Source organism: Pelophylax lessonae (genome assembly GCF_965119305.1).
Source record: "Pelophylax lessonae genome assembly, chromosome: 13".
NCBI classification, from domain to species: Eukaryota; Metazoa; Chordata; class Amphibia; order Anura; family Ranidae; genus Pelophylax; species Pelophylax lessonae.
The window spans coordinates 133514809-133541187 of record NC_138780.1 but is presented as its reverse complement, the minus strand read 5'-3'; the positions used below and the strand labels follow the sequence as shown (position 1 = coordinate 133541187).

Sequence of the window (26379 nt, the reverse complement as noted above, 5' to 3'; positions counted from 1 at the left end):
TGTGTCAATTACAGTAATGAGTAGCCAGGAACTGTTATAGAGCCAGAACTACATAGGCCGCCCACTACCTCCTAGAATTGTCGAGTCACACATCCCTGGAGGCAGCTTTTTATTAAGCCTGCACATGTTCTGGAAAACCCAAAAGACAAGACACAGATTTAGAGGAGAAGTACAGCCAAAGTTCTTTTGGCTGTACTTCCCCTGGGAATCACAGGAGTCAATCAATCCTGTGACTTGATTGACTCCTGTGACCCGTTTTCAGCAGACAGCGAGCTGAAGCCCGCTGTCGGTTGACATCACATAGTTGGTCCAGGCCCAGTAAAATTGCGACCATATGGTTGGGATCCACCCACATTCCTGGCCCGGCACAAGGCTCAGCCAATCAGCAAGCTCCCACCTTCTCCACAGCCCAGCACTTTAATGAGTGCGGGGGGGGTGTCTGTGAGGCAGGTCGGAGAGCGGTGACTGAGAGCCACCAGCTCTCTGCTCAGGGAGCTCTGAGAACCGAGCGATCGGTGGTGTTTGATCTCTTGGTTCTCAGTCTTAGAGCCTGCAGGAGGGATAGACGCAACATTGGACTGATGCTAAGTAAGTATGATTCTAAAAAACAAAAAAACAAAAAACATTTCCATACTTCTTTTTTAATGAAGTCTGTGCATGCACAGGGATCTGGGTGCATAGCAAACAGATGCCACAGGTCTCTAAAATGCCCTATATCACAAAACTGACCGGGATTCCCAGTGCGCACGCAAACATGCAAACTCAGAGCAGTGTATTTTATTCATCTGACTCAAACTGACAGACAATGGAATTTGGTAAAGTTTACTTGTGCTCTGATTTAGGTGAAGGGTAAATTTTGTATATAATGTCAGTGAAGTATACCAGGCTCAATCAAGCTGATAGATGGTAAACAGTGGCGGCCGGCCCATAGGGGGCGCAGGGGCGCCGCCCCCCCCCCCCCCCAAAAAAAGAAAAAGAAAAAAAAAAGATTTAAAAAAAAAAAAAAAAAAATTTTTGCCCACAAGGGGCGCCCGTCTCATTGGTGCCTATGGGGGTGGGGTTTTCCACCCGCAGAGGCGCCGATAGACGGCCTTCTGGGGCGTAACTGTAGCGCAGAGCTCTGCGCTCCACCACCCCTCTTTCGGCGTCCGCCGCATTGGTGCCGATGGGGGGTGGGGTTTTCCACCAGCAGAGGCGCCAATTGGCGGCCTTCTGGGGCGTAACTGTAGCGCAGAAAAATGCGCTACACCACCCCCTTTTGTGATGTCTTGGATCATGATTGGTCCAGACTCCAGCCTGGACCAATCATGATTCAGGACATCCATGGTGACCTCGTTGGGGGCGGTGCCGGTGCGTGCATCAGTCACTCACCGTCACCGCCCGGTCACTTTCCCGCCGCAGCCCGCGAAGAAGAGGAGTCGCAAGGAGGGGAGAAGCCGCCGCCAGGAGCCGAGCAGAAGAGGACGGACATCAGAGTCGCGAGGAGGGGAGAAGCCGCCGCCGGGAGCCGAGCCGTCGCCAGGTAAGTGCCTATTCCACCACCTGCGCCATGCCTGTGCCATGCCTATTCCACCACCTGCGCCATGCCTGTGCCATGCCTATTCCACCACCTGCGCCATGCCTGTGCCATGCCTATTCCACAACCTGCGCCATGCCTGTGCCATCTGTGCCATGCCTATTCCACCACCTGTGCCATGACCTTACCACCACCTGTGCCATGACCTTACCACCACCTGTGCCATGACCTTACCATCACCTGTGCCATGCCTGTACCATCTGTGCCATGCCTATTCCACCACCTGTGCCATGCCTGTACCATCTGTTCCATGCCTATTCCATCACCTGTGCCATGCCTGTACCATCACCTGTGCAATGCCTGTACCATCACCTGTGCAATGCCTATTTCATCACCTGTGCCATGCCTGTACCATCACCTGTGCCATGCCTGTACCATCTGTGCCATGCCTATTCCATCACCTGTGCCATGCCTATACCATCTGTGCCATGCCTATTCCATCACCTGTGCCATGCCTGTACCATCACCTGTGCAATGCCTATTCCATCACCTGCGCCATGCCTATACCATCACCTGTGCCATGCCTATACCATAACCTGTGCCATGCCTATACCATCACCTGTGCCATGCCTATTCTACCACCTGTTCAATGCCTATACCATCTGTGCTATGCCTATTCCATCACCTGTGCCATGCCTGTACCATCTGTGCCATGCCTATACCATCACATGTGCCATGCCTGTACCATGACCTCAAAGTCATGCAATTTTTTTACCTCGTTTTTTGCCGCGAAGCAATACCTATTACATTTTTGTTTTTGCGCCCCCCCAAAAATTTTGAGCACCAGCCGCCACTGATGGTAAATAGTATATATCCTCTATGGGTTCAGGAGAACCCATCATTCCATTGTCACTCTGCTCTTCTGCCTGTGGAAGCTGGTCAGATTCTGGCACAAGCACGGCACTTTGATTTTAAATTGTCTTTAAATAATTCTAGGTACATAGAACTTTATCGATCAAGTGTAGTTAGAAGTCTTTATACACGGCTGTATCGGGTTTGTTATTTGTGTATTATATATTCATATTCTCCTGAAGAAGTGGATGTTCACGAAGTGCACTGAGAAAATAACTTAGCTCTATGAATCACCCTATAAGATCAATGTGTAAAGTATAAATTGTAGTAAAAGTCTAAATCCCAAAAAATGTGAAATTATAATGAACTGCAAATTTTATATTGCTGTGAACAAACATAGATTAAAATGAAGTTGCCAGCCAAAAAGATGTGGTTTTAAATTGAATATTTATTTTATATGATGAAAATAAAAAAAAATGAAATTTTAGATGTTTTTGAACTGATTGTAATAAGAAAGTACTTATAAAAGTCCCATTCTCCCTCCGCTTTTACATATAATAATTGAAAGAAGGATGATGGTTCAAATACAGAATGTTTATGTGGTGCATTACAAATAATTTTAAAATCCCACAGTTCTTAAATATTATTCAATTGCCCTGTGACGTGTAAATGCAAACTAAAAGAAAACACAATGGGTGCGATTCAGTAGGTTGTTTTGGACACTTTTTCGGCACTGTGTATGTAGCCGTGCACCAAATCTATGAAAACCCTGCAACATTTTCATTGTTAGTAATGATGAATGATGCATGCAACAAATTCAAGCAGTTCTTATTTGCGACACCTTTAGTCCCGGTTCACACTGGGGCAACTTGTCAGGCGACTTACCCGCTTGACAAGTCGCGCTCCATTCAGTGCAATGGAACCGCTCTAATTGGAGCAACTCAAGTTGCTCCGACTTAGAAAAAGGTTCCTGCACTACTTTGGGGGGCGACTTGCATTGACTTCTATTAGAGAAGTGGTTTGCAAGCCCCGCTGAAGTCATGCTGCACGAGGCAGCTTCAGAGTCGGGCGACTTTGAAGCCGCCGCAGTGTGAACCCAGCCTAACGTTATGGCACTAGCGTTGCAAACAATTCAGGGAGAAAAGAAAGAAATACCACAATACGGTGATAAGGAAAGTGGACGTAAATAGGACCTCTTACACGCTGAAGTAAAATTGTTGATTGTTTTGCATCTTTGAGACCGCTCTGCAACAAAATCTTTGCAACTGATATTTGCTACATTTCCATTCATGTCAAAACCTCTCCAAATAGCTTCTCTGTCTGTAAAATATCATTACTTCACAACAGAGATCCTTGCAATAGTTCTGCCAGAGTTGCAACAGATTTCAATGTACCTTATCATCACGTACATAAATCTGTAGAAAGATCCGCCATTAGTTGCACTACCATGTGGAAGATTTCTAGAGATTATCTATGCCACCCTTTATGAATTTCAAGAACTGTAGTGGACTGAAACCCAACATTCAAGAGTAGACTCTAATTGAGGAAAGCAGTGTGGCACATATACAAAACTTCAAATGTTTTCACTAGCTCAAACAAACATGGTCATTCAATATATGGATTCTGTTGTCACAATAGTCACAACTATGACTATTCTGCAAGAATATAAAGTTGAAGAACCATTCGAGTCAGCCACATTTGCATTGTTTACCATTAAAGTGGTTCTAAAGCCTAACCATTTTTTTCACTTAAGAAGGAAGAGGAAGTAAATTTTTATTTTTTAATTGTACCTATAATAAGGCTTACCTGTAGGTACTGTGAATACCTCCTAAACTTGCAGTTTAGGAGATATTCAGAGTTCATGCAGCTGATGATGTCATCGGCGCAAGCGCTCTGAGGGTCCGGCTTACCGTCTCAGGCCCTTCAGAGTCCATGCCGTAAACAGCAGCTTCGGCACACATGCGGTGTGCAGGTACCACTGGAGGGCTTCAATCTAAGGTAAGTTTTTCATAATGAGCTAGTATGCGATGCGTACTAGCTCATTATGCCTTTGTTTTACAGGTCTTACAGGTTTTTTTTTCTCAGGGTTTACAACCTCTTTAATGCATTCCTTGCATTAGGGTAAAATATATATTTAGGCATCAGTATGCTCCCTCAACCCACCTTCCACCCCCTTTTACTTACCTGAGCCCTTAATTTGATCAAGCGCCCTGGCCTGCACATCTCCAGCTCTTCACTTCCAGGTCTCACTGGCTTTGTCTTTACACTGGGAGGCATTGTCTCTCACTACTGTCAATCAAAGCCTGTGACAAGGGAGAGGGGGCAGGGCTAACTCCCGCTGTCTGTGTCAATGGGCCGCTTGTCTGCATGGGATCAGAGAAGAAGAGGTTCTGGGCCACTCTATTCAATTCTATTACACAGAGCAGGTAAGCATGATGTTTCTTTTTATAATTTTACCTTTACAACCACTTTAAGGTTACATTTTATAAAGGAATGGAGTTGTAGAGCCATTGACAACTGAACCATAAATTATTCTGCACCAAAAGCCTTGCATTGTACATCAGGGCCATCTTACCGAATGGGCACGCTGGGCAGTTGCCCAGGGGCCCCACTTGCCTGCAACCCAGCTCCAGCAACCCAGCTCCAGCCAAGCATTAGTCACAATTCCCGTGTGCATCCCGTCGCTGAACTCAGCAGGTGGTGCTGCTGTCAGGCCCCTTGGGCCGTGGAGAGGGAGCCCACAACTGCAGGAATGCCTGTCTGCCTCCACGGGAACAGGCGCACACAGGACAGTCGAATCAGTCGAGTCTAACTCCCGTCCCTGTGTGTTCACCAGACCCAGCCGCCGAACTTGGAAGCTGTCATTAGCCTGGCACTGATGTACCCATAAATATAGCCTTATCGATAATTTGCATTTTTATTCTTGTGGGTGATTGTGTAGGCAGGGCCCCATGGCACTGCATTGCCCAGGGCCCTTTAATACTCCTAAGATGGCACTGTTGTACATACCAATGGAAAAGTACGTTCTACACTGGGGCACATGTTCATGGCTTACCTTTCCACGTAGTAAACTGTGAGTGCTGATGATAATCCTTATGTAGATGGAGTCCACGCAGGAAGTTTTGCTGCTGTCCATCTATTGGTCTGTTGGTCAGTACTCCCTTCAGAAGCTGGTTGACTGTGCCGGGTGGGGTGAACAAACGGGTTTTCAAGTGAGCTGATTCTCTTCTCTGTATAATGTCATCCTTATCTTGAGGAATAAAAGAGAAATATAGCATATCCCATTAGGATTTTCAAGGTACTATGGAAAGTGAATGGTTAAAGCTGGAGTTTAATCTGCGTATGTTTTAGGGTCCTTTCACACGGGCGGACCGTATGTCCGTTTTTCATCCCATTTTTTTGCAGGTGAAAAACTGACATAATGCATGTCAATGGGATTGTGGATGTCAGCGGATGACCATCCGATTTGTGTCCTTTCCTATCAGTTCCGTTTTTGGAAGGAAGAGGACCCTATTTTTCTTCCGTTTAAAAAACGTAACGGAAGCAAAAACAGATGTCAGCGGTATCATCCGCTGACATTCGCAATCCCATTGACATGCATTATCTCCGTTTATCATCTGCAAATGGATGGGATGATAAACGGACATACGGAAGTGTCATCCGTGTCCGTAAAAAAAAAAAAAAAAGGGCCGGAGCGGATCAAAAAACGCTCCGCTCCGTGTGAAAGGTCCCTTACCCTCTCTGGAAGGAAAGAGCTACTTATTGCTGGATGTCCTTCAGCCTGGAAATGAGGAGGGCTTTATCTAACTTGCTGGATGTTTGAATACACACCGGGGTTGATTTACTAAAACTGGAGAGTGCAAAATCTGGTGCAGCTCTGCTTCCAGGTTTTAATATCAAAGCTGAAATTGGAAGCTGATTGGCTATCATGCTCAGCTGCACCAGAGTTTGCACTGTCCAGTTTTAGTAAATTAACCCCACCGTGAGAAGTTCATAGTGCACGGTGAAACCCAACTAAGCATAATATTTCCAATTGCCTTTTGTAAGTCTGCTTTAGTCTAAAATGCCTTAACACAGATTAATGAAAATTATAATATATTGTATTATACACATTTGGCTCATGAATTTATTTCACCAGTGCTAGTAATATCTTTTCATTCAACAATGCAATAACACCACAAAATCTACCTATGTCCTTAACGCTGTCTTTCACCCAGTTGTCCCAGAAAGTGTCCAACTGTGTTGTTAGATACCACGTGTCCACTAAATTCAAGGAGAAGACATTTCCCCACAAACCTGCACAAAGAAGCAGAAAAAAAAAATTCAATATCCAGAAAATGTCATACAACGTAAAGGCAATGCAGAATACCTTTGTATTAATTTATATGTCCAGACTCAAAATCTAAATAACTTATATTTTTTCCTTATGCAGTGTAAGATATTTCCCATGCAGATTCCATATTTACTATTTAAAAGCAGAAGGTGGCTTCTTTTCACATGTTGACCAGGCTAACCTTTACTGTTTGAACAAGTGCTCTGGACTGATGAGTCACAATCTGAAATATTTGGCTGCAGGAGGCAGTTTGTTTGCCTTAGGCCCCTTTTACACATGCAGACCATTTATCTGTTTTTCATCCATCCGTTGATGGATGAAAAATAGACATCAATGCATCTTCTGCCAAAATCCCTTTTTTAGAACGGATCAAAGGCCTATTTTTGTTCTGTGAAAAAAAACGAATCGGACGAAAAACGAATGTAAACGGACAAACTGTCCGTTTTTGCATGAAAAAAATGGCTCCTGGGATTCAAGTAATTAAGCACTCCAGCTGGTGTATGTAATAAAACTGATGTGAAAACGGATAAAAAAACGAATGAAAAATTAATGTAAACTTTATCTGTTTTTTCTTTGAAAAAACGTGACTGAACCGATGAAACGAATGGTCCGCATGTGTGAAAGGGACTAAAAGGTACAACAATAAGGGGTTGATTTACTAAAACTGAAGAGTGCAACATCTGGTGCAGCTGTGCATGGTAGCCAATCAGCTTCTAACTTCAGCTTGTTCCAACTAAGCTTTGACAATAAAACCTCGAAGCTGATTGGCTATCAAGCACAGCTTCAACAGATTTTGCACTCTCCTGTTTTAGTAAATCAACCCCTAAGTGTCTGCAGGCAACAGTGAAGCATGGTTGAGTTTGGGGCTGCAATTCTGCAAATGGAGTTGCATATTTTGTCAGGATCAATGGTATCTTCAATGCTGAGAAATAAAGGCAGATACAGTACTTCTCCATTATGCCATACCATTAGGGAGGCATGTGATTGGTCCCAAATGTATTCTGCAATAGGGCAACAAACCCAAACATATATATATATATATATATATATATATATATATATATATATATATATATATATATATATATATATATATATAAATATATATAGATATTTATATATTATATATATCAGGTAAAATAGGTATTGAACACGTCACCATTCTCTAGGTAAATATATTTCAAAAGGTACTATTGACGTGAAAATTTTGTGGAGAGCTTCAGAAAGACATGGAATTAGAAGGTACAATTGTTTCAAAGTAATGCACTCAACCACCATGGCCTGTATGCATGCTCACCATGCAAGACTCCATTGCTGAAGAAAAAGCATGTTGAAGCTCATTTTAAGTTTGCTGCACAACATTTAGACAAGCCTGTGAAATACTGGGAGAGTATAGTCTGGTCAGATGAGCCCAAAAGTACACCTGAGCAAAGCATGGGACTAGTTTCTCCATACAGGAGGCGCCTTGAAGTTGTTATTACCAACAAAGGATTTTGTATTAAATGTGTATTCCCTTTTATTACACATAACTTCATTTCTGAACGTATTTGTTTTGGTTTCATGGTATGGATTGCATGGGTTGTTACTGACATGTGGTGAGTATTTCATGTCAATAGACCCTTCAGAATTATATTTACTTAGAAAATAGTGATGTGTTCAATACTTATTTTACCCGCTGTATATATATATATATATACACACACACACACATACAGTACATATACACACACAAAGCTATACCTTGTAAGTAACAAATACGAGGTTCAGGGTGCTTCTTCATTAACCGCCCCATATAGAATTCACTTCCAAAGTCTTCTGTGCGGATGGAGGCACCATATTTCAGAAGCCCTACTTCATATGGTGTAAACTCACACCACTCTGCAAATAAATAATATTATAGAAATACAAAATGGAGGCAGCACATTAACACACCATGTCCACAGCAAATGCCACTCTGCTAGCCCTACAGACTATGAAGCTCTGAAGATAGACTTTATTTTATTTTATATCTGATTAGTTTACTAACTGTCATTGTTATGACACTAAAGTTTAGTTGTTTCCCCTTGTCCAGGTGTAATGTGCGTATTATCAATAAAACCAGTTTAACACAAGGGACATTACTTACGGTCAGTGCTGTGTCTCTTGTGTTGTGGTCTCCTGGTTTAGTAGAAAAAGGGGGCACTCACCAAGAGACCTGACTATGCCCTCACTTTCCCATCCACAGAAGCCTTACTATAGCTTCTATAAACGAAAGGGGAGGGAAGGAAGTAGAAAGGAGACATTGCTGGAAGTGGCAGCAGAGTGTCCCCAGGCTGACCGACTCACCAGCGTGGAGAGGGTGAGAGACGCCGGAGACCAGTGGCGAAGCGTGGGGGGTGCGGAGGGGGCCTCTGGCACCGGGCGCAATATTTAGGGGGGCGCATCCCACACCCGCCATCTGCAAGATCATAGTGTCCCCCATCCCTTTATTGTGACAATGCTCGTCCGGCAGCCCGCCCGCTCTTTCCTGCACTTGGCTCCTTTACTGCCTATTTGTGCAGGACGAGCGGTGGACGATGAAGGTGTCACGTGCGGCCAGGCGGCGGGGCTGGTCGTGGGTGATGATGGCAGCCGGTGGCTCGGTGCATGTGCAGCACTGCTCTTGGAGTCTCTCCCTGCTGTACGGACCGGCTGTCTCCATGCTGGCTGCTGCTGCTGCTGAGTCTCTCCTCCGCTCCGGATCGCCTCCTCAAGTCCCCAGTGTCTAGACACAGAAGGAGGTGAGTGATGTGCTGCCTGCCCCGGGAGCCCAGGGAAGTGGACATGGGAGTGGGGAGATAGGTCAGTGTAGGGGAGGTCAGTGTATAGGGGGGCCAGTGTAGGGGTCAGTGTTTGGGGGGGTCAGTGTAGGGGGTGTCAGTGTATAGGGGGTCCAGTGTAGGGGTCAGTGTATGGGGGGGTCAATGTAGGGGGTGTCAGTGTATGGGGGGGTCAGTGTAGGTGTCAGTGTATGGGGGAGGTCAGTGTAGGGGGAGTCAGTGTATGGGGGGGGGTCAGTGTAGGGGGTGTTAGTGTATGGGGGGGGGGTCAGTGTAGGTGTCAGTGTATGGGGGGGTCAGTGTAGGGGGTGTCAGTGTATGGGGGGGGTCAGTGTAGGGGTCAGTGTATGAGGGGTCAGTGTAGGTGTCAGTGTATGGGGGTGTCAGTGTATTGGGGGATCAGTGTAGGGGGTGTTAGTGTATGGGGGGGTCAGTGTAGGTGTCAGTGTATGGGGGGGTCAGTGTAGGGGGTGTCAGTGTATGGGTGGGGGGGGTCAGTGTAGGGGTCAGTGTATGAGGGGTCAGTGTAGGTGTCAGTGTATGGGGGGTCAGTGTAGGGGGTGTCAGTGTATGGGGGGGTCAGTGAAGGGTGTCAGTGTATGGGGGAGTCAGTGTATGGGGGGAGTCAGTGTAGGGGGTGTCAGTGTATGGGGGGTCAGTGTAGGTGTCAGTGTATGGGGGGGGGTTAGTGTAGGGGTCAGTTTAGGTGTCAGTGTATGGGTGGGGGTTAGTGTAGGTGTCAGTTTATGGGGGGGGTCAGTGTAGGGGGTGTCAGTGTATGGGGGGTCAGTGTAGGTGTCAGTGTATTGGGATGGTCAGTGTAGGGGGTGTCAGTGTATGGGGGGGTCAGTGAAGGGTGTCAGTGTATGGGGGAGTCAGTGTATGGGAGGGTCAGTGTAGGGGGTGTCAGTGTATGGGGGGGTCAGTGTAGGTGTCAGTGTATGGGGGGGTCAGTGTAGGGGTCAGTTTAGGTGTCAGTGTATGGGGGGTCAGTGTAGGGGGTGTCAGTGTATGGGGGGGTCAGTGTAGGTGTCAGTGTATGGGGGAGTCAGTATAGGTGTCAGTGTATGGGTGGGGGTCTGTGAATGGGGGTCAGTGTAGGTCTCAGTGTAGGGGGGTCAGTGTAGGGGAGTCAGTGTAGGTGGTTCAGTGTAGGGGAATCAGTGTGTGGTGTCAGTGTGTGGGGTCAGTGTAGGGGGGTCAGTGTAGGTGTCAGTGTAGTTGTCAGTGTAGGTCTCAGTGTATGTGGGAATGTAGGGGTGGTCAGTGTAGGGGGGTCAGTGTAGTTGTCAGTGAAGTTGTCAGTGTAAGGGGAGTCAGTGTAGGGGGGGTCAGTGAAGTTGTCAGTGAATTTGTTAGTGTAAGGGGGGTCAGTGTAGTTGTCAGTGAAGTTGTCAGTGTAAGGGGGGGTCAGTGTAGATTGGTCAGTGTAGGTGTCAGTGTTTGGGGGAGACAGTGCATGGGGGGGGTCAGTGTAGTTGTCAGTGAAGGTGTCAGTGTGTGGGGGGGGGTCAGTGTAGGTGTCAGTGTAGGTATAAGGTAGGTCTCTGTAGTGGTCAGGTAGGTCAGTGTAGATGTCAGTGTAGGTATAAGGTAGGTCTCCGTAGTGGTCAGGTAGGTCAGTGTAGGTGTCAGTATAGTAATCAGGTAGATCTCTGTAGTGGTCAGGTAGGTCAGTGTAGATGTCAGTGTAGGTATAAGGTAGGTCTCTGTAGTGGTCAGATAGGTATGTCAGTGTAGGTGTCGGTGTAGTGTTCTGTGTAGTGGTCAGGTAGGTCAGTGTAGGTGTCAGTATAGTAATCAGGTAGATCTCTGTAGTGGTCAGATAGGTCAGTGTGGTGTCAGTATAGTAATCAGGTAGATCTCTGTAGTGGTCAGGTAGGTCGGTGTAGATGTCAGTGTAGGTATAAGGTAGGTCTCTGTAATGGTCAGATAGGTCAGTGTGGTGTCAGTATAGTAATCAGGTAGGTCAGTGTAGGAATAAGGTAGGTCTCTGTAGTGGTCAGCTAGGTCAGTGTAGGTGTCAGTGTAATGGTCTGTGTAGTGCTCTAGTAGATTTGTGTAGGGGGCGCAAATTACTTACTATGCCCCGAGCGCTGACAACCCACGCTACGCCACTGCCGGAGACACTCCGGTCTCGGATTTTATTGAAAGCTTGTAGAAAGTTTGAATAATGTGAGCGTACTATCTTATATCTTTAATAAACACATCATTAGTCTAAACGATATTGGACTACGTGAGGCTGCTTTTTTTTGCATACACTTAATCGGCATGACCAGGATGAGGCGAATGATGTGGTTGCGATTCCAATAGTTACCCAGCTGACCAGAGTTCTGACATTGAGCGCTGTTTGCCTGATCCACGAGAGTCGGAGGCAACTGTTTCTGGTGAGTGACCTCAAGATTGAGATTGGAACACGTATTGGTGTTGGATCTGAAGGTGTTCTACTTCTGCACTGGGGTACCTTGGTTCTCCAGTTCATATTGATGGACTTTCTACTCTTTTGCTTATGTTAATTAACTTTTTTATGGATATTTTCCTTTATTCTATTTCACATGGACTATCTGTATATCCATATGCACTTGGTATATGATTGATTTTATTTCTATTTATTTTTTAAGCACTATTGGATTATTTTAGTGTGTATTTGGGCATACTTGTGAGAGTTCCTTTTAAATTTTATAAATCAAAGTCCATCAATGAATAATGAACAAAAAAACAGCACAAGGGACATTAAATTGCTATCTATGTGATATGCTCCTTGTGTCGCTATCTCTTGGTTTAATCGAAAAAACATCTATGAATGGAAGATCTTTCATCCTCCTGTCCTCCATTCATAGATGTTTTTTCGATTAAACCAAGAGATAGCGACACAAGGAGCACATCACATAGATAGCAATTTAATGTCCCTTGTGCTGTTTTTTTTGTTTTGTTTTTTTAACTAAAAATGTAGGCTTTATTGGTTACATAACTGAAAAGAAAATGTTCAAAATGCTCTATAGCAGGACTTCCCAAACTTTTTTGGGCCAAAACCCACTTCTGAAAACAGTTATTTTTTGGGACCCACTTGCTTGTAATTGAATATTGAAAAGCGCTACAGAATTTGTTGGCGCTATATAAATGCAAATAATAATAATAATGCATATTTTAAAGGGAGGGGATGTTAAATTAAAAATATCATTTTACTACTTTTCAATTTATTATTGAATACGCTTGCCAGATGTTCTTTTGAAGGGTCAGAAACCTGTGGCATGTGTGGCATATAAGCACCGTCGTAAGTAATCAGCACCCTCATAGACAGTATAAGGCAGGCAGAGGACAGAAATCAACCACCCCAGGACAGTGATCAGCAGGCTATATGGCACTCACCCTCCTTCCTCTCCCAGTGGTCCACAGTGAAGGTGAAGCCCCTGTTTGCCCTCTCCAGGGCCCAGCCCACCTCACCCAGAGTCTCCATGATGAGGAGTTCTATGCAGATCTTGGTGTCTTGGCTCTTCTCCTTCAGATCCTCTACTGGGGTCACAGAAGCTGCCATGAACTCCTGACACCGCCCGGCGACCTGGTCCTCCCTTGACACCGAGGCTGCCATCTCTGCCCGCTATAGCTGAGAGAATCCCGTCGCCAGTCTAGCCACCACCGCTGCCGCTAGCAGGACCAAGCAGCTGGCTCTGCACCCCATGAACATATCCTACATAACAGCCCACATACGTACTCACTGATGCAAGTATCCTCCTCGCGGAAAATGAAGACCAGCCTCCGTAAACTGCGTAGGCGGGGTCCTGAATCCATCAGGATTTGACTGCTCTGGCTCTCTGTAATTTGCCCTGGCTCGCACAGCACAATCTAAGTGAGCCCGCTCTGTGATTTCCAGCTTAGCGCGACCCACACAAACGCAGCTCGCAACCCACCAGTGGGTCCCGACCCACAGTTTGGGAACTCCTGCTCTATAGCATATGTTTACAGGCTGACCAAACAGTTGTTTCAAATATTTTTGAGGGAGTGTCAAGTTCAACAAATTAAAAAATAATGAAATTAACCCTTGCCCTTTTTTTCTGGCAGGGAGCAAGGAGTTGGGCAAGCTTTATTTTCCCATACATTTTTAAAACCAAAACTTAGTGAATACCTTTAAAGTCCAGTGTGCTGACTGCATCCTGCTTTACATTCATAGCCAGGTAAATAGGTAAAGGGTTCTGGCCATTCTCCAAGGCCGATTGTTGATCAGAAAGCCTGCTTTCATTTCGCTGCAAAGTAATAAGTTAGATTACACCCATGGCTGTACTTTCAACCTAATAACAAAAATTCCACTATTCAGCCTAATAATAATCAGGAATATATGAGTAAAATTAAACATTTTGGTTTTAAAGGGATGCAAACTAAGCAGAGTTTTCCAGGACCATGTCACCAGGATCTCCGTATGGAGGCAGTAAGAGGTACTTTGGTGTATAAGGAATTTAATGCAGCTCTATAAGTGAAGTACTTAAGCAGTATAAGTACTTGAATGACCTGATACCTGCTTCTTGCAGTGCTCATTTAGCAGAGCTCACACTTAGAGAAGCAGAAGCAGCACAATGAGACAGTTATGTGCATTGCTCCTATTCTAACAAGGAACATGCTCATAGAAGGATAGAGAAGACACGGGGTCATCAATCTGCTGCTTCCTCGTCACTGTCCCTTCACAGCCTTGGGTAGGCACAAGACCTGTAAGGCCCCGTTCGCACCTGAGTGATTTTCTGCTTGAAGCTCTAAAATGCTCACATGCCAAATCCCATTCTTTTCAATGGCTCCTGTTCACATCTGAGTGTTCTGTAGCCCGGAGAAAAAAATCCCTGTCGCTCAAAAAAGTACAGGAGCTTCTTTATGGGAGATTACAAGCATTTTTGGCCCCATAGACTTCAATAGAAATGTCTGACTTGAGCATTTTATGAGCGCTTTCTGCTCAAATAGCAGCTCTCCACCCCTAATCTCCTCTCCCTCACCTTCCCCTAGTGCTTTCTATTGGCTAACAAAAACACCTGAATCTGTAAAATGTGTGTAATACACTTCTAAAATGCTATAAAATGCTTTTAAAAAGTTGCAAAAATACTTTTAAAAAATGCCCGAAAAATGCTAGTAAATCGCTATGCTCAGGTGTAATTGGAGCCTTAGTGTAACTGTAACTAAAAGAAATGTTATTAGTCTCTGTGCCATTACCCTAAATGTAAGCAGAATTGTGTCCACTTAGATTACAGATTTAAATTGCACACTGCCAAGGTGATATCCATAAAATATATGGTGAAAATTAAAAACTTGTGCTGGAGGTTCTGAGATAAAAAGTAAAAACCGCAGGGACCAAGAACAGTGTATTGTGCTGTTCTTTATCACTTTGTTCCTAGACAAAGTTTTACTAAGGCCCCTTTCACACTGTTTTTTAGGTGGACTTGGTCAGAATCTCCGTGCTGGTTATAGGGCAGGCCATCCACGTCCAGGAAAACCCAGAACAGAAGCGTAAAAGGACTGCATGACGGGTTGGAGGTAGTCCTAATGTAATGTAAACAACAAAGACAAGTCTGTTTACATCCGGAAGCCCATAGAGCCACCATGGATCTGCAGTCAAAATGTGGACTGAGACTCAACAGGCACAAAACCAACATCCGGCCTTTTTAGCTCTAATTCAACTGACAAAGTCCATGTAAAAGGACCCCAATACTAATGGCCTTAAAAAAAAAAAAAAAAAGAAGGGGGCCCTTGATTCCAAACCCGTTTAAGTTCAGACCACAGGTGGTGACGTAATTTCCGTCCGGGGAGACGCAAGCCGGTGTGGAGGGTTTTATGCTTGTTTTTTTCCTATAAAATGTGAGTAGATATGTTTTAAACTATTTGGTTTTAATAAAACAGAATTACGCTATCTTTCTCTGTCATATATTTACACTGTGTATGAGCATCCCATTGCCCAATAATAAGGCATGATATCGGAGGACTACAAAGCTCAGCAGACCCAGGATATTTGCACAAGCGCATATGACTCCTATTACTGGGAGCCCATAGAAGCTGGTAAGTGAGTGGGAACATAGGAGGGGAGCACAATTTGCATCGCATTTGAGTTTACAGCACTTGGCATTTTAGCAAGATGGAACCTTATCTCACAATTAAAAAGATTTGAGATAATGGACTTTTATGTGAATTATGATGCATTAGATTTGATTTATTTGTATTAATTATTCACTGTGGATTGATATTTAATTTATATTTAAACAGGAGTTAATAGAGAGAATTCATTATAGGGTAGCTCGCTTTAAAAATATATTTTGGCACTATTTAAAGGCACAGCACCTTCCAAAGCAGCAACCCACATTAGTATTTTATTTTTAAAATGATTTTTATTTATTTATTTAAATTCACTTACACCATAAGCGAGGGAATATATATGAATGTGGTTCACACACACGCATATATACAGTATATATCATTTTTTTAAATTCCCCTTTAGACAGCAAAAAAACCTGACTGACCGGGGGTCCAACCTTTCTCCACTCCACCCAAAATTAAACCGGTACTCCACCCAAAAGGGGAAGTTCCACTTTAAGTCCTCCTCCCCTGCCATGTTTGGCATGCAATTTTTTTTGGAAGGGGGGTACCTAGTTCTGAGAGGTACCCGCTCCAACTTCCGCTCGGATAGAAGTTCTCCTCTCCCTCCCCGCAGTCTTCTGGGACACATCTCAGGTCCCCAAAAGACTGCGTGACCATTCAACAAAGCGCAGCTGTAAATCCAAAAGTCCCACGGTTAGGATGCTGGTGCTGGGAACCCAAAAGCTAATGAAGACCTTTCCAATGTGAGGACGGCACTGGATCCCTGGACATGTAAGTGTCCTTTTATTAAAAGTCTGCAGCTATAGTATTTGTAGCTGCTGACTTTTAAATATTTAGTTTTTTTTTTTACAGAGAGATACGCTTTTGTTTTTGCACAGTTTACTGAATAAAGGTGTGCTACTTAATAAAATGAACATTATTTCTAACAACAAAATGAGAAATAATTTGTAAGGATTAAAACCTGCAATGATTATAATTTAACTGGATTCAAATGTAACAGGCCACATATTTACTCTTAGAAATGTCTTACCCCATTAAAGAACATTGATTCAATCATCAGCCCCCAGAGGTCAGTAAATGACGTTTCATGTCCATTCTTGGCAACTTGTTGGAGCTCTTTGCGATAGTATTTCAGCCTTTGCATTGACAAGGCGCCTATTTTCTTCCTGGTCACTTGCTTCTTTGCTTTGCTTATTGAATCTGACAGCTCCTTTTGTGACCACTCAGGGTCTTCATATAGCTTACTCATGGTCCTAATAAAGAGAGGTATGGCAAATACAGTTTATCAATATAAATAGTGAACTTTGAAAATATACTGAACAGAGCATGCAAATATGTAAATTACAGTTTCTGCACGTTCCCTTTGACACTAACTTCAGTGAATCAACGACTAGGTTTGAAAATGCATTGCAATAAACATATATGAAATGATATGTACATGGTTCTAAAGTATATACTTTATATATATATATATATATATATATATATATATATATATATATACATGGTTCTAAAGTATATACTTTTTACTCAAAAAAAAAAACAAAAGCAAGGTCCATAAAGACTTGGATGAAGGAGTTTGGAGTGGAGGAACTTGACTGGCCTGCACAGAGTCCTGACCTCAACCCGATAGAATACTTTTGAGATGAATTAGAGCGGAGACTGTGAGCCAGGCCTTCTCATCCACATCAGTGTCTGACCTCACAAATGTGCTTCTGGAAGAATGGTCAAACATTACCATAGACACACTCCTAAACCTTGTGGACAGCTTTCCCAAGAGTTGAAGCTGTTATAGCTGAAAAGGGTGGGCCAACTTAATATTAAACCCTACGGACTAAAACTGGGATGCCATTAAAGTTCATGTGCATCCCAATACTTTTGGTAATATATATATATATATATATATATATATATATATATAGCACTACTCCCAAGGGAGCTGCTGAGTGTGGGTCCCCCTGGGTTACCGCTAGCAACAACAGTAGCTTTAGGCATGTTTTTCAAGTGTGAGCAACTCAGACAAGAACCAGTCCAGTTTCTTTGGTTTTTACGGTTTATAGGAGAACTTCGATGGGAGAAGGGAGAAGTGGGATACTCCAACAAATGCACTATGCACAATTATGCGGGGACACTGAAAAATGCTGCTTGACGCTGATTAGCGCTTCACTGACGCTGGTTAACGCTTCACTGACACTGGTTAACACTGACTGATGCTGGCCTCGGCTAGGCCAGTTACTAGAACTTCACCTCTGACTGTGGAAAAGTCCCTTTGAGCTCCCCAGAGTACTCTTTGCTGAAGCAGTTGACTTTAATGCAAACTGTATTGCTGAACACTTCAGGGCCCTTCCTGGCGCCCCCTTTTACTCCCCAAACTTCAGGGCTTTACTACTTGGTACCCCCTTTACTGTACACTCCTGGTTAGCTGGCTCCTGGATCCCCTTTGACCTCTCTGGAGTGGTCCCCTCTCCCGGGCAGACCCCTGGGCAGATCTTGAGTACCCGCGACGCTGTTTTTTCTGAAGATCTCTGCCCAGCAGCTCCACTCGGTCAGCAACTCTGGATCCCTTGCAGTACAGCTCAACCCCGGTCCCTAGGCCGACTGCCTGGACCACTTTCTCACTATTACAGGAGGAGAGACAGCCGTCACCTCCTCCTGGTACTGATGCTCCTGCCAAAAGACGCTCTGTCACAGGCTCCCCACAGATATATTTTCAATCCCAGGGTGCACTGCGGCAAACCCCACCCACTGGGACAGTCATAAACCCTGGTGTGCTATTGGCTAAGTTTTCTCCACTGTCCAACAAGATCCCTCATTGGATACAGTGGGGAGACTCCCCAGACTCAACAGGCCACACCTGGAGGCATGCGACAGCACAGCTAACAGATCCAGCCCCCCTGATAAGCAGACAGGGCCAATATATGCTTTTTCCTAGCACCTACCTAGGAGGGTTCTGTCTGTCTATATACAGTATATAAATGTTCTACATTTCCCCAGTTTGGAAGACTGTTTTCTGTTTTTTTTCCCCACTAGATGGTGACATTCCCCACCGAAATTGCATCTGGGCATATATTTACATTGCGTTATGACATGTCGTGCATGATGACGCAAATGAGGAAATCACATGGGAAAACCCAATAAATAGAGGGAAGAATCGGGAGGTCGCCATTTTGACTCCAACCATGTGGGGATAGTTTGGTCCCTTTTATTTTCTTTCGTTATCTTTTGGCACTTTTACTTTAATGCATTTATTTTGCATTCCTGAAGCCTAATCATTAAGCAAAACATGTAGAGTTTTAGTTTTTTAGGAGCACTAAATGCTGGTGCACAGACTCTGTCCCTCTATCTTGAATATATTCGATTTACTAAACCACAACCCCCCTCCTACTTGCTTAACAGGGCTTAAATTACATTTACCTGGACCCCATCACATCAACAGAGGGGCCCAGGAGGTGAGAGCAGAGGAGGAACTTTTTTTCACTTTTGAGGAGTAGGCAGATAACGTCAGTGTCTCTGTTCTGCTGCACCTCGGGGGGCGGTGTAGGCAGGGTTGGGGGAGCCCCATCAGGAAAGCTATAAGGGGCCCCATGATTTCTAACAGCACTCCTGGGAGCAGGTCCTCCAATATCATCAGTCCACTTCTACAAACCTCACCAGGAGATTATAATTATGTTCCCCAGTCTGAGTTTCTACTGAGAGTGTAATATTTCGGTAAGCTGATTTCTGCTATCTAGTTTTGTGTAATGTGTTCCAAACCGGCAAGAAAACCCTAGATTTCCAAGTTTTGATTGTTGTATATAAAGCTCGCTTACCATGTAGATCCAGAGGCCCCTGCAATATATGTGACGCAGTCCATTAGTCCCATCTCCTGCAATCCAGACAGATGACTGTACAAAGAGGACATTGCTCGGGCTCCTCCACCTGTTGCCATGACAGCCACAACCGGAATCTATATGTGTAAAAAAAAATGGAAATCTTGGAACACTTTCACCAATATGCACAATGTATACAGCAGGGACATAGGAATAGCAGAGCAGTCTATGTTTATGCTGACTATTCTGACCCCAATAATTGCCCCTGCTCATAGCGCAGGTCAGGAGCTTTCAAGTGTACGATGCAACTCTGGTTTCTGAATTTTAAAGTTTAACTGGAGGCAAACCGATAAATATGGCAATGAAATAAATTAATAGGAGCTGTTTTATGTTGCAAATGATTTGTATTTGTGTTCATCCAGTCCTATGTTTTACACAGTTCTGTTAAACAACAAAACCCTATCTAGCAAGAGAGGGAACCTGATTTTAATCTGCTGCAGTTAAAGAGGAACTTCGTTCTGGGAAAATAAAAAATAAAAAGGAGCTACAAATCCAGTAGCAGCTGAGTTTTAATAAACATACAATTACCAGTCCAGGAAACCAGCGCTGTCCTCACCCATGCCAGTTCTTTGCAGATCTTCAGGTATCTGCCGCTGCCATCTTGGATGTGGGAAGCCAGATGTGATTTTTTAGCCATATCCCCACTGCGCATGCATGAGAAGTGATGCACTTTCTGAATGCCCTGCAGTCTCCTGGGACCTGTGATGTGTCCCAGGAAGTTGCGGGTGGGGTGGGGTGTGAACTACCGCTGAGCTTGCCTATGCAAGCTTAGTGGAAGTGGGAGTGGGTACCTGCCAGAAATAGGTAACTACTCCTAGAAGAAGAAACAAATACACCCAAAAGTGGGAGAGGAGAGGGGGAGGAGGAGAAAAAGTGAAACTCTTTAGGTAACACTCCCTCTGAATGCCTGTGACTGGACAGTGAATTGAGAAGCAGCACACTGATGAGCTCCTCTCTCTTGTCACTGCATCACACCTGATCGGCTCCTTGTGCTATGTCTCCATCTCCCAGTGTGAGCTCTCCTGTACAGATGAAGGTGGTTACATTCGGGTATTTACACTGCATCTATTAAAAAGAAAACATGTATGAATGTCTTTTATATCTGCCTGGGGCTCAACGTGCTGCCATCTGGAATAAGGTAGCCAGATGTCTTCCTAGGGAAGCAAAGCCGGCTACTCACTGTGCATGCATGAGCTTGAGCAATACTCACTGAACATATCCTAGTAGGCTGTGGGCATATGGGCATCACCCTTGCCTAGGTGAGGATTGCAGAAGTGGAAGCAGGTACTGATAAAAACAAAAAAAAAAATGGTATTTGCTCCCCCCAACAAACACTAACCCAGGTACAGGCTGGGGGGAAGGAGCGAACCAGTGGTACTTCAGTTTTTGCGTGGAGCTCTGTTTTAAAAGAGAAGTATGGCCAAAGCGCTTTTGGCCATACCTTTCTTCTGGGTCACAGGAGTGACCTGCTGTCAGCTGATGTCACAGAGCCGGTCCAGGCTCTGCATAGATCCTGACAATAATGTCAGGATCCACCCAGATTACTGACTGGCAGCCGTCTCAGCCTCTCAGCGCACTGTTGAGAGCCTAAGCCAGCTACTTCCGCCCCTCCAGGCTGCTGCTCTAGTTGGCGCTGGAGGGGCATTGCAGAGAGCAGTGACTGGAGTCACCTGCTCTCTGCTAAGAGCAGAGAGGAGAACTGAGTGATCAGTGGTCATGTGATCACGCAGTTCTTGGCCTTAGAGGCGATGGGGACTGATGCTGCATCCACATATGCATGATTTTTTGTGTGTTTTAATTTACCGCTCCTTTCATGATATGGACAGATGCTTTCACAACAGCACACCATGCAGCATGGGGATACACCCTGCAGTGTGGGGAATGAACTAGTTGTAAATATTATAGGGCACTGCCTAATCATAAACTAGGCTCAGAGTGGGCGTGGACTAGGTCTAGAGAGGGTGCTGCCTAAACATAAACTAGGCGGAGAGTGAGCGGAGACTAGGCGTAGAGAGGGAATGGCCTGATCATAAACTAGTTGCACAGTGGGCGTGGACTAGTGGTAGAGGAGGGGCTCCCTAAAGATAAACCAGGCGCAGAGTCGGTGTGAATGAAGAGCAGAGTGGGAGTGGACTAGGCAAAGGGAGTGAGCTGCCGAAAGATAAACCAGGCGCAGAGTGGGCATGGACTAGGTGCAGAGCAGGCACTGACTAAAGATAAACTAGGCACAGAGTGGGTGTGGACTAGGGGCAGAGTGGGCGCTGCCTAAAGATAAACCAGGCGTAGAGTGAGCATGGACTATGCGCAGAGTGGGCACTGCCTAAAGATAAACCAGGCGCAGAGTGAGCGTGGACTAGACACAGAGCTGGTGCTGCCTAAAGATAAACCAGGCGCAGAGTGAGCGTGGACTAGGCGCAGAGCGGGCGCTGTCTAAAGATAAACCAGGCGCAGAGTGAGCGTGGACTAGGCGCAGAGCGGGCGCTGCCGAAAGATAAACCAGGCGCAGAGCGAGCGTGGACTAGGCGGAGAGCGGGCGCTGCCTAAAGATAAACCAGGTGCAGAGCGAGCCTGGACTATGCGCAGAGTGGGCACTGCCTAAAGATAAACCAGGCGCAGAGTGAGCGTGGACTAGGCGCAGAGCTGGTGCTGCCTAAAGATAAACCAGGCGCAGAGCGGGCATGGACTAGATGCAGAGCAGGGGCTACCTAAAGATAAACTAGCTGCAGAGCGGGCATGGACTAGACGCAGAGCGGGTGCTGCCTAAATTTAAACTAGGCACAGAGTGGGTGTAGACTAGCTGCAGAGCCGGTGCTGCCTAAAGATAAACCAGGCGCAGAGCAGGTATGGACTAGGCACAGAGCGGGCGCTGCCTAAAGATAAACCAGGCGCAGAGCAAATTTGGACTAGGTGCAGAGTGAGTGTGACCTAGTAAACTAGGAACAATAAATCAGAGGTGCAGTGGACATTGCCTAAACATAAAGAGTGGTGTAAATTAGGCATGCAGTGGGATAGATTTTGTTACATTGATCCAGCTTGGACAAGTACACTATGTATATGGCATCCCTGGGGCACTGCTGTGGACGCATCCTGATACAAGAGTTCCAGAGCAATAGAAGTGATGGGAGTTGACGTTATTGTGATGGGAGTGGACGTTATTATGACAGTTTTAAAGGGATTATTGTTATGTTTTTGTCTTCACAAAAATGTTGACAACCTGAAACCTCTTACAGGTGTCTCCTCCCTACCTCACCTTTTCATTCTTCTCATACTTCATCCCAGTCACCAAGGTATTCAAACCTCAGCTGTTAGATCAATAACTACTGTATGTGGAGGACATATGAGAGTCTGATAATGAGTATCAGTGTGATGGTGAAACACATACAATTCTGTTCCTGGGGCTCTTACCATCCAACATTATTCCTGGTCATAAACTATATATATATATATATATATATATATATATATATATATATATATATATATTTATTTATTTATTTATTTATTTTCTTATATACTGTACTTATTGCTCTGGTCAGGCTATAGATTAGTGTTTTTCTACAAGTTGAGAATTTCACTATCGGCCCCCTGCTCATGTACAGTTCTCACATTAGTGGTAGAATATTTAAAAAGGGGGGCTTATTTAGCCCCACTTTTATATGGGATGGTGGAAGGGAAGTTAAGTTATGTGTTAATAAAGAAAATCCAGTCAAGATAATGGTGATGGCAGCCATCTTAGATTATACATTAAAATGGGTTTGAACTTTTGGCTTCTTTTCCCCCTAAGTGAGTCTTCGCGCTCAAATTTACCGCCTTTTTTTAAGTATCTGGGCAAACTTGGACCTGTATCTGGGTAGTTTGCTGTTAAAGCTATTTTAAGGAGCCAATGGGATCCATTCCCGCATTTTTAGCCCGCCGAAAAAGCCCGCCGAAACGGGCTTTGGGGGGCTATTTAAACAGCAGCCTCAGGTAGAAGGGCTCAATCTTTTTGGAATCCTTCATCAAGCGTTCCCCTCCCTCCCTCCCCTTTGGTTTGTCGTGGCCACAATTATTATGTGGTTAGGTCACCTCTGCTTTGCAGAGGGGGACAGTGTTTATATGCTGGTTGTTGGATAATATTGATTGATTAAGTTATTTATTTGTTCAACCCGAGTTGTTCATGACTGGGTTGTGTGTTTTAGGCTCCATTCACACCTGGGCGTTTTCAGCTCCAAAAACGCTCAAAAGAAACACTTCCAAAACGCCCAACAAGTAAAACCCCATTCATTTAAATGGCCCCTGTTCACATCTGAGTGTTTTGCAAAACGCCTGTAGCTGAAAAAAGTACATGAGCTTCTTTTTGGGCTGATTACCAGCGTTTTTGATAGATGTCAATGAAAAACGCCTAAAAAAATCGCGGTAAAATCGCGGTAAAATCGCGGTAAAATCGCGGTAAAAATCGCGGTAAAATCGCGGTAAAAAACGCTACGCTCAAGTGTGAATGCAGCTTAAATGTATTTATATTTGATTATTTATTGATGTTTTGGTAAACCAGTAATAAACGGCCGCGGCCTTTTTAATTCCAAGCCAAATGTCTGTTGTGTATTATTTTTACTATTAATGGTTTAATAGTTCCGGTAAGTATAATGCAGCTGACTCCTTCCTACCATTCCATTAGGAGGTGGAGATATACAGTCACAGCTCCTCTCTCTAGGGAGACCTATACCATTATTCAGTTGCTAACAAGACAGCCGGGGGTTTTAAGTTAGACTCACATATGTGCATATCACAGGTACAACAGTCTATTCATTTGAGTGAGCTGCTGCACCTGCAAGAAACACAAGGAATGAAGTCCATGACCCTTTTCTAAAAACGTGCCACACAGAACCGCATGTTGCCGCAGTACCATGAGGTTTCGCACACAAAAAAGCATGCAAGTGTCAATGTGTTGGGGTGCAATTAAGAATTAATGGCACCTCTGCGCGTCTGCCAAAGAGCAGCACAATTTTCAACCCACACATATGTGCCTTAAAAGTGTTACTAAAGCCAGGACCCAGCATTCACTATATCTGGACTCCCACAGTACACAGAACATGGAAATTAACTTATTTTAGGAAATATAAACTGCTAAAAATCTTTTCTCATCAGCAGTATATAGAGGTTTTGAACCATCTATCAGTGTCAGGGTAAAGCTTGTAGGAGGAGTTTTAATTCTCCTCTGACTGTCCTATGAGGCTGCAGGACCCCTGACCCTCTGTCTGGACAGTGCTGATTGGTCCTATGCACCCTCCCAAAAAAAAAACCTCTCTAGCAACACACACCAAACTGAGCATGTGCAGAGTGACTCCAAAGGTCCCTTATTGGGAGATGGTTTGGGGACTGTGGAAGAAGAGGAGGATTAGAGAAGACAGGATCAAACAGACTTTTTACACAAAGCATAGGATTAACCCTTTAGGTTACACAGTGAGTATAACAAGCATGCTTTACTACCCACACTGATTTTATATTTGTGGGTTTAGTAACACTTTATGCCACAAATGGGATGTTTGTTTACAGATAATGGAATTTATGAGTTTTGTTATGCAGACATTGTTTTTATAATTTATTCTGTACTGTGCAAAATGTCCAAAATATGGTATGGGTGCTGATCAGCAAACAGTATTGTGTCCCTTAAAGCTGAAATCCAGGAATGGCAATTTTTACAGTTACATTGGTCCAGCTTGCATCAATGTAGATATCTATGTGCCATACCTGTGGGATGCCCAAAGAAGAGGGAATTCACGATAATAAACTCCAGCAAACTCCATTAGCTTGTGTGTCCCATGCTGCATTGTGAACACAGGAGGTCGCTTTCTCAGCTTGGCAGCCATTCAGGAAGCACTTAGCATTTTCTCATTGGATGTAAAGCATTCTCCAAATGGACAAGGTGGAGAGGTAGGGTAGTGATGTCTCAGTCTCTACCTTGCCCAATCAAGAAAATGCAAAGTGTTTTCTGAATGGCGCCTATGCCAAGCAAACGACCTCCTGTGTTTAGTAAGCAGCAGGGCAGGCTCTCAGCATGGAATCTAGAAGCTAGTGGCAATCATTGTAGTAGTCATGGGGATAAGTAGCCATGTAGTAATCATGGGGATCCCAAAGGTATGGCACAAGGTGGACTAATGTAGCCAGGCCCAGACTGGCCATAGGGAACACCCGTCAGTTGCCCTGTGGGCCAGGCTGCATGTCCAAACACAGGGGTCAGTAAACTGTCGATCGCGATCGACCGGCCAACCACTGGGAGTTGACAGGTGGAATGTGACCGCGGCTCTGCCTCCCCCCACCCTCCACCACTCTCATGGTAACTGCAGAGTGGAGAGCAGGAGGCAGCATAGTGCAGGATGAAGAGCAGGAGCTGCCTCAGTGATCGGTTGCTAGGAGGTCATAGAAACCAATCACCAGCTTGTTATTACGAAGTTTGGCAGCTCCCACCCCGCCTTCCACCCAGCACTATGCTGTCTCTTGATCTCCACTCTGCTGTATACATGCTGGCAGGTAGGATGTGCTACCTACACAGTGCTGTGTGCATGTGGGGGGGGGAGGTGGATGTGAGGTGGGCTGAGGAGACACTGTTGGAGGGGGTACAAAGGACACTACAGTGGTGGTGGTGTGTGGGGGGGGGGGGGTTGTGTTGAGAAATGGACACTGCTTTAGGGGATGTGGAGGCAGAGGAATTTGCTATCAGGGGGCAGAGGACACAGTTTTGGGGGTGGTACATGACACTACTGGGGGGGAGGGGGCAGAAGACACTACAGTGGGGAAGGGGGGTGATGTGAAGAAGGGCAAAGGACACTGCTTTGGGGGTACAGGACACTACTGGGGGGAGGGGGCATAAGACACTGCTATGGGGGGCAGAAGACACTACAGGGGGGGTGAATTGAAGGGGGCAGAGGACACAGCATTGGGGTACAGGGGATACAAGACACTACTGTG

The 26379-nt window shown here is 44.9% G+C and overlaps 1 protein-coding gene across 1 annotated transcript in view; it reads right to left on the bottom strand.

Moving 5' to 3' along the window:
* The window catches only part of LOC309569409 (cytosolic phospholipase A2 beta-like), a 96027-nt gene that overhangs the window by 20779 nt on the left and 48869 nt on the right, over nt 1–26379 (bottom strand). Inside the window, exons 12-17 of the mRNA XM_082275228.1 lie at nt 19375–19511; nt 16596–16818; nt 13623–13740; nt 8442–8579; nt 6557–6664; nt 5424–5618 (exon numbers count right to left, since the gene is read on the bottom strand). Of these exons, the coding sequence (XP_082131354.1) occupies nt 5424–5618; nt 6557–6664; nt 8442–8579; nt 13623–13740; nt 16596–16818; nt 19375–19511 (919 nt within the window). The remainder of the gene's footprint in view (nt 1–5423; nt 5619–6556; nt 6665–8441; nt 8580–13622; nt 13741–16595; nt 16819–19374; nt 19512–26379) is intronic.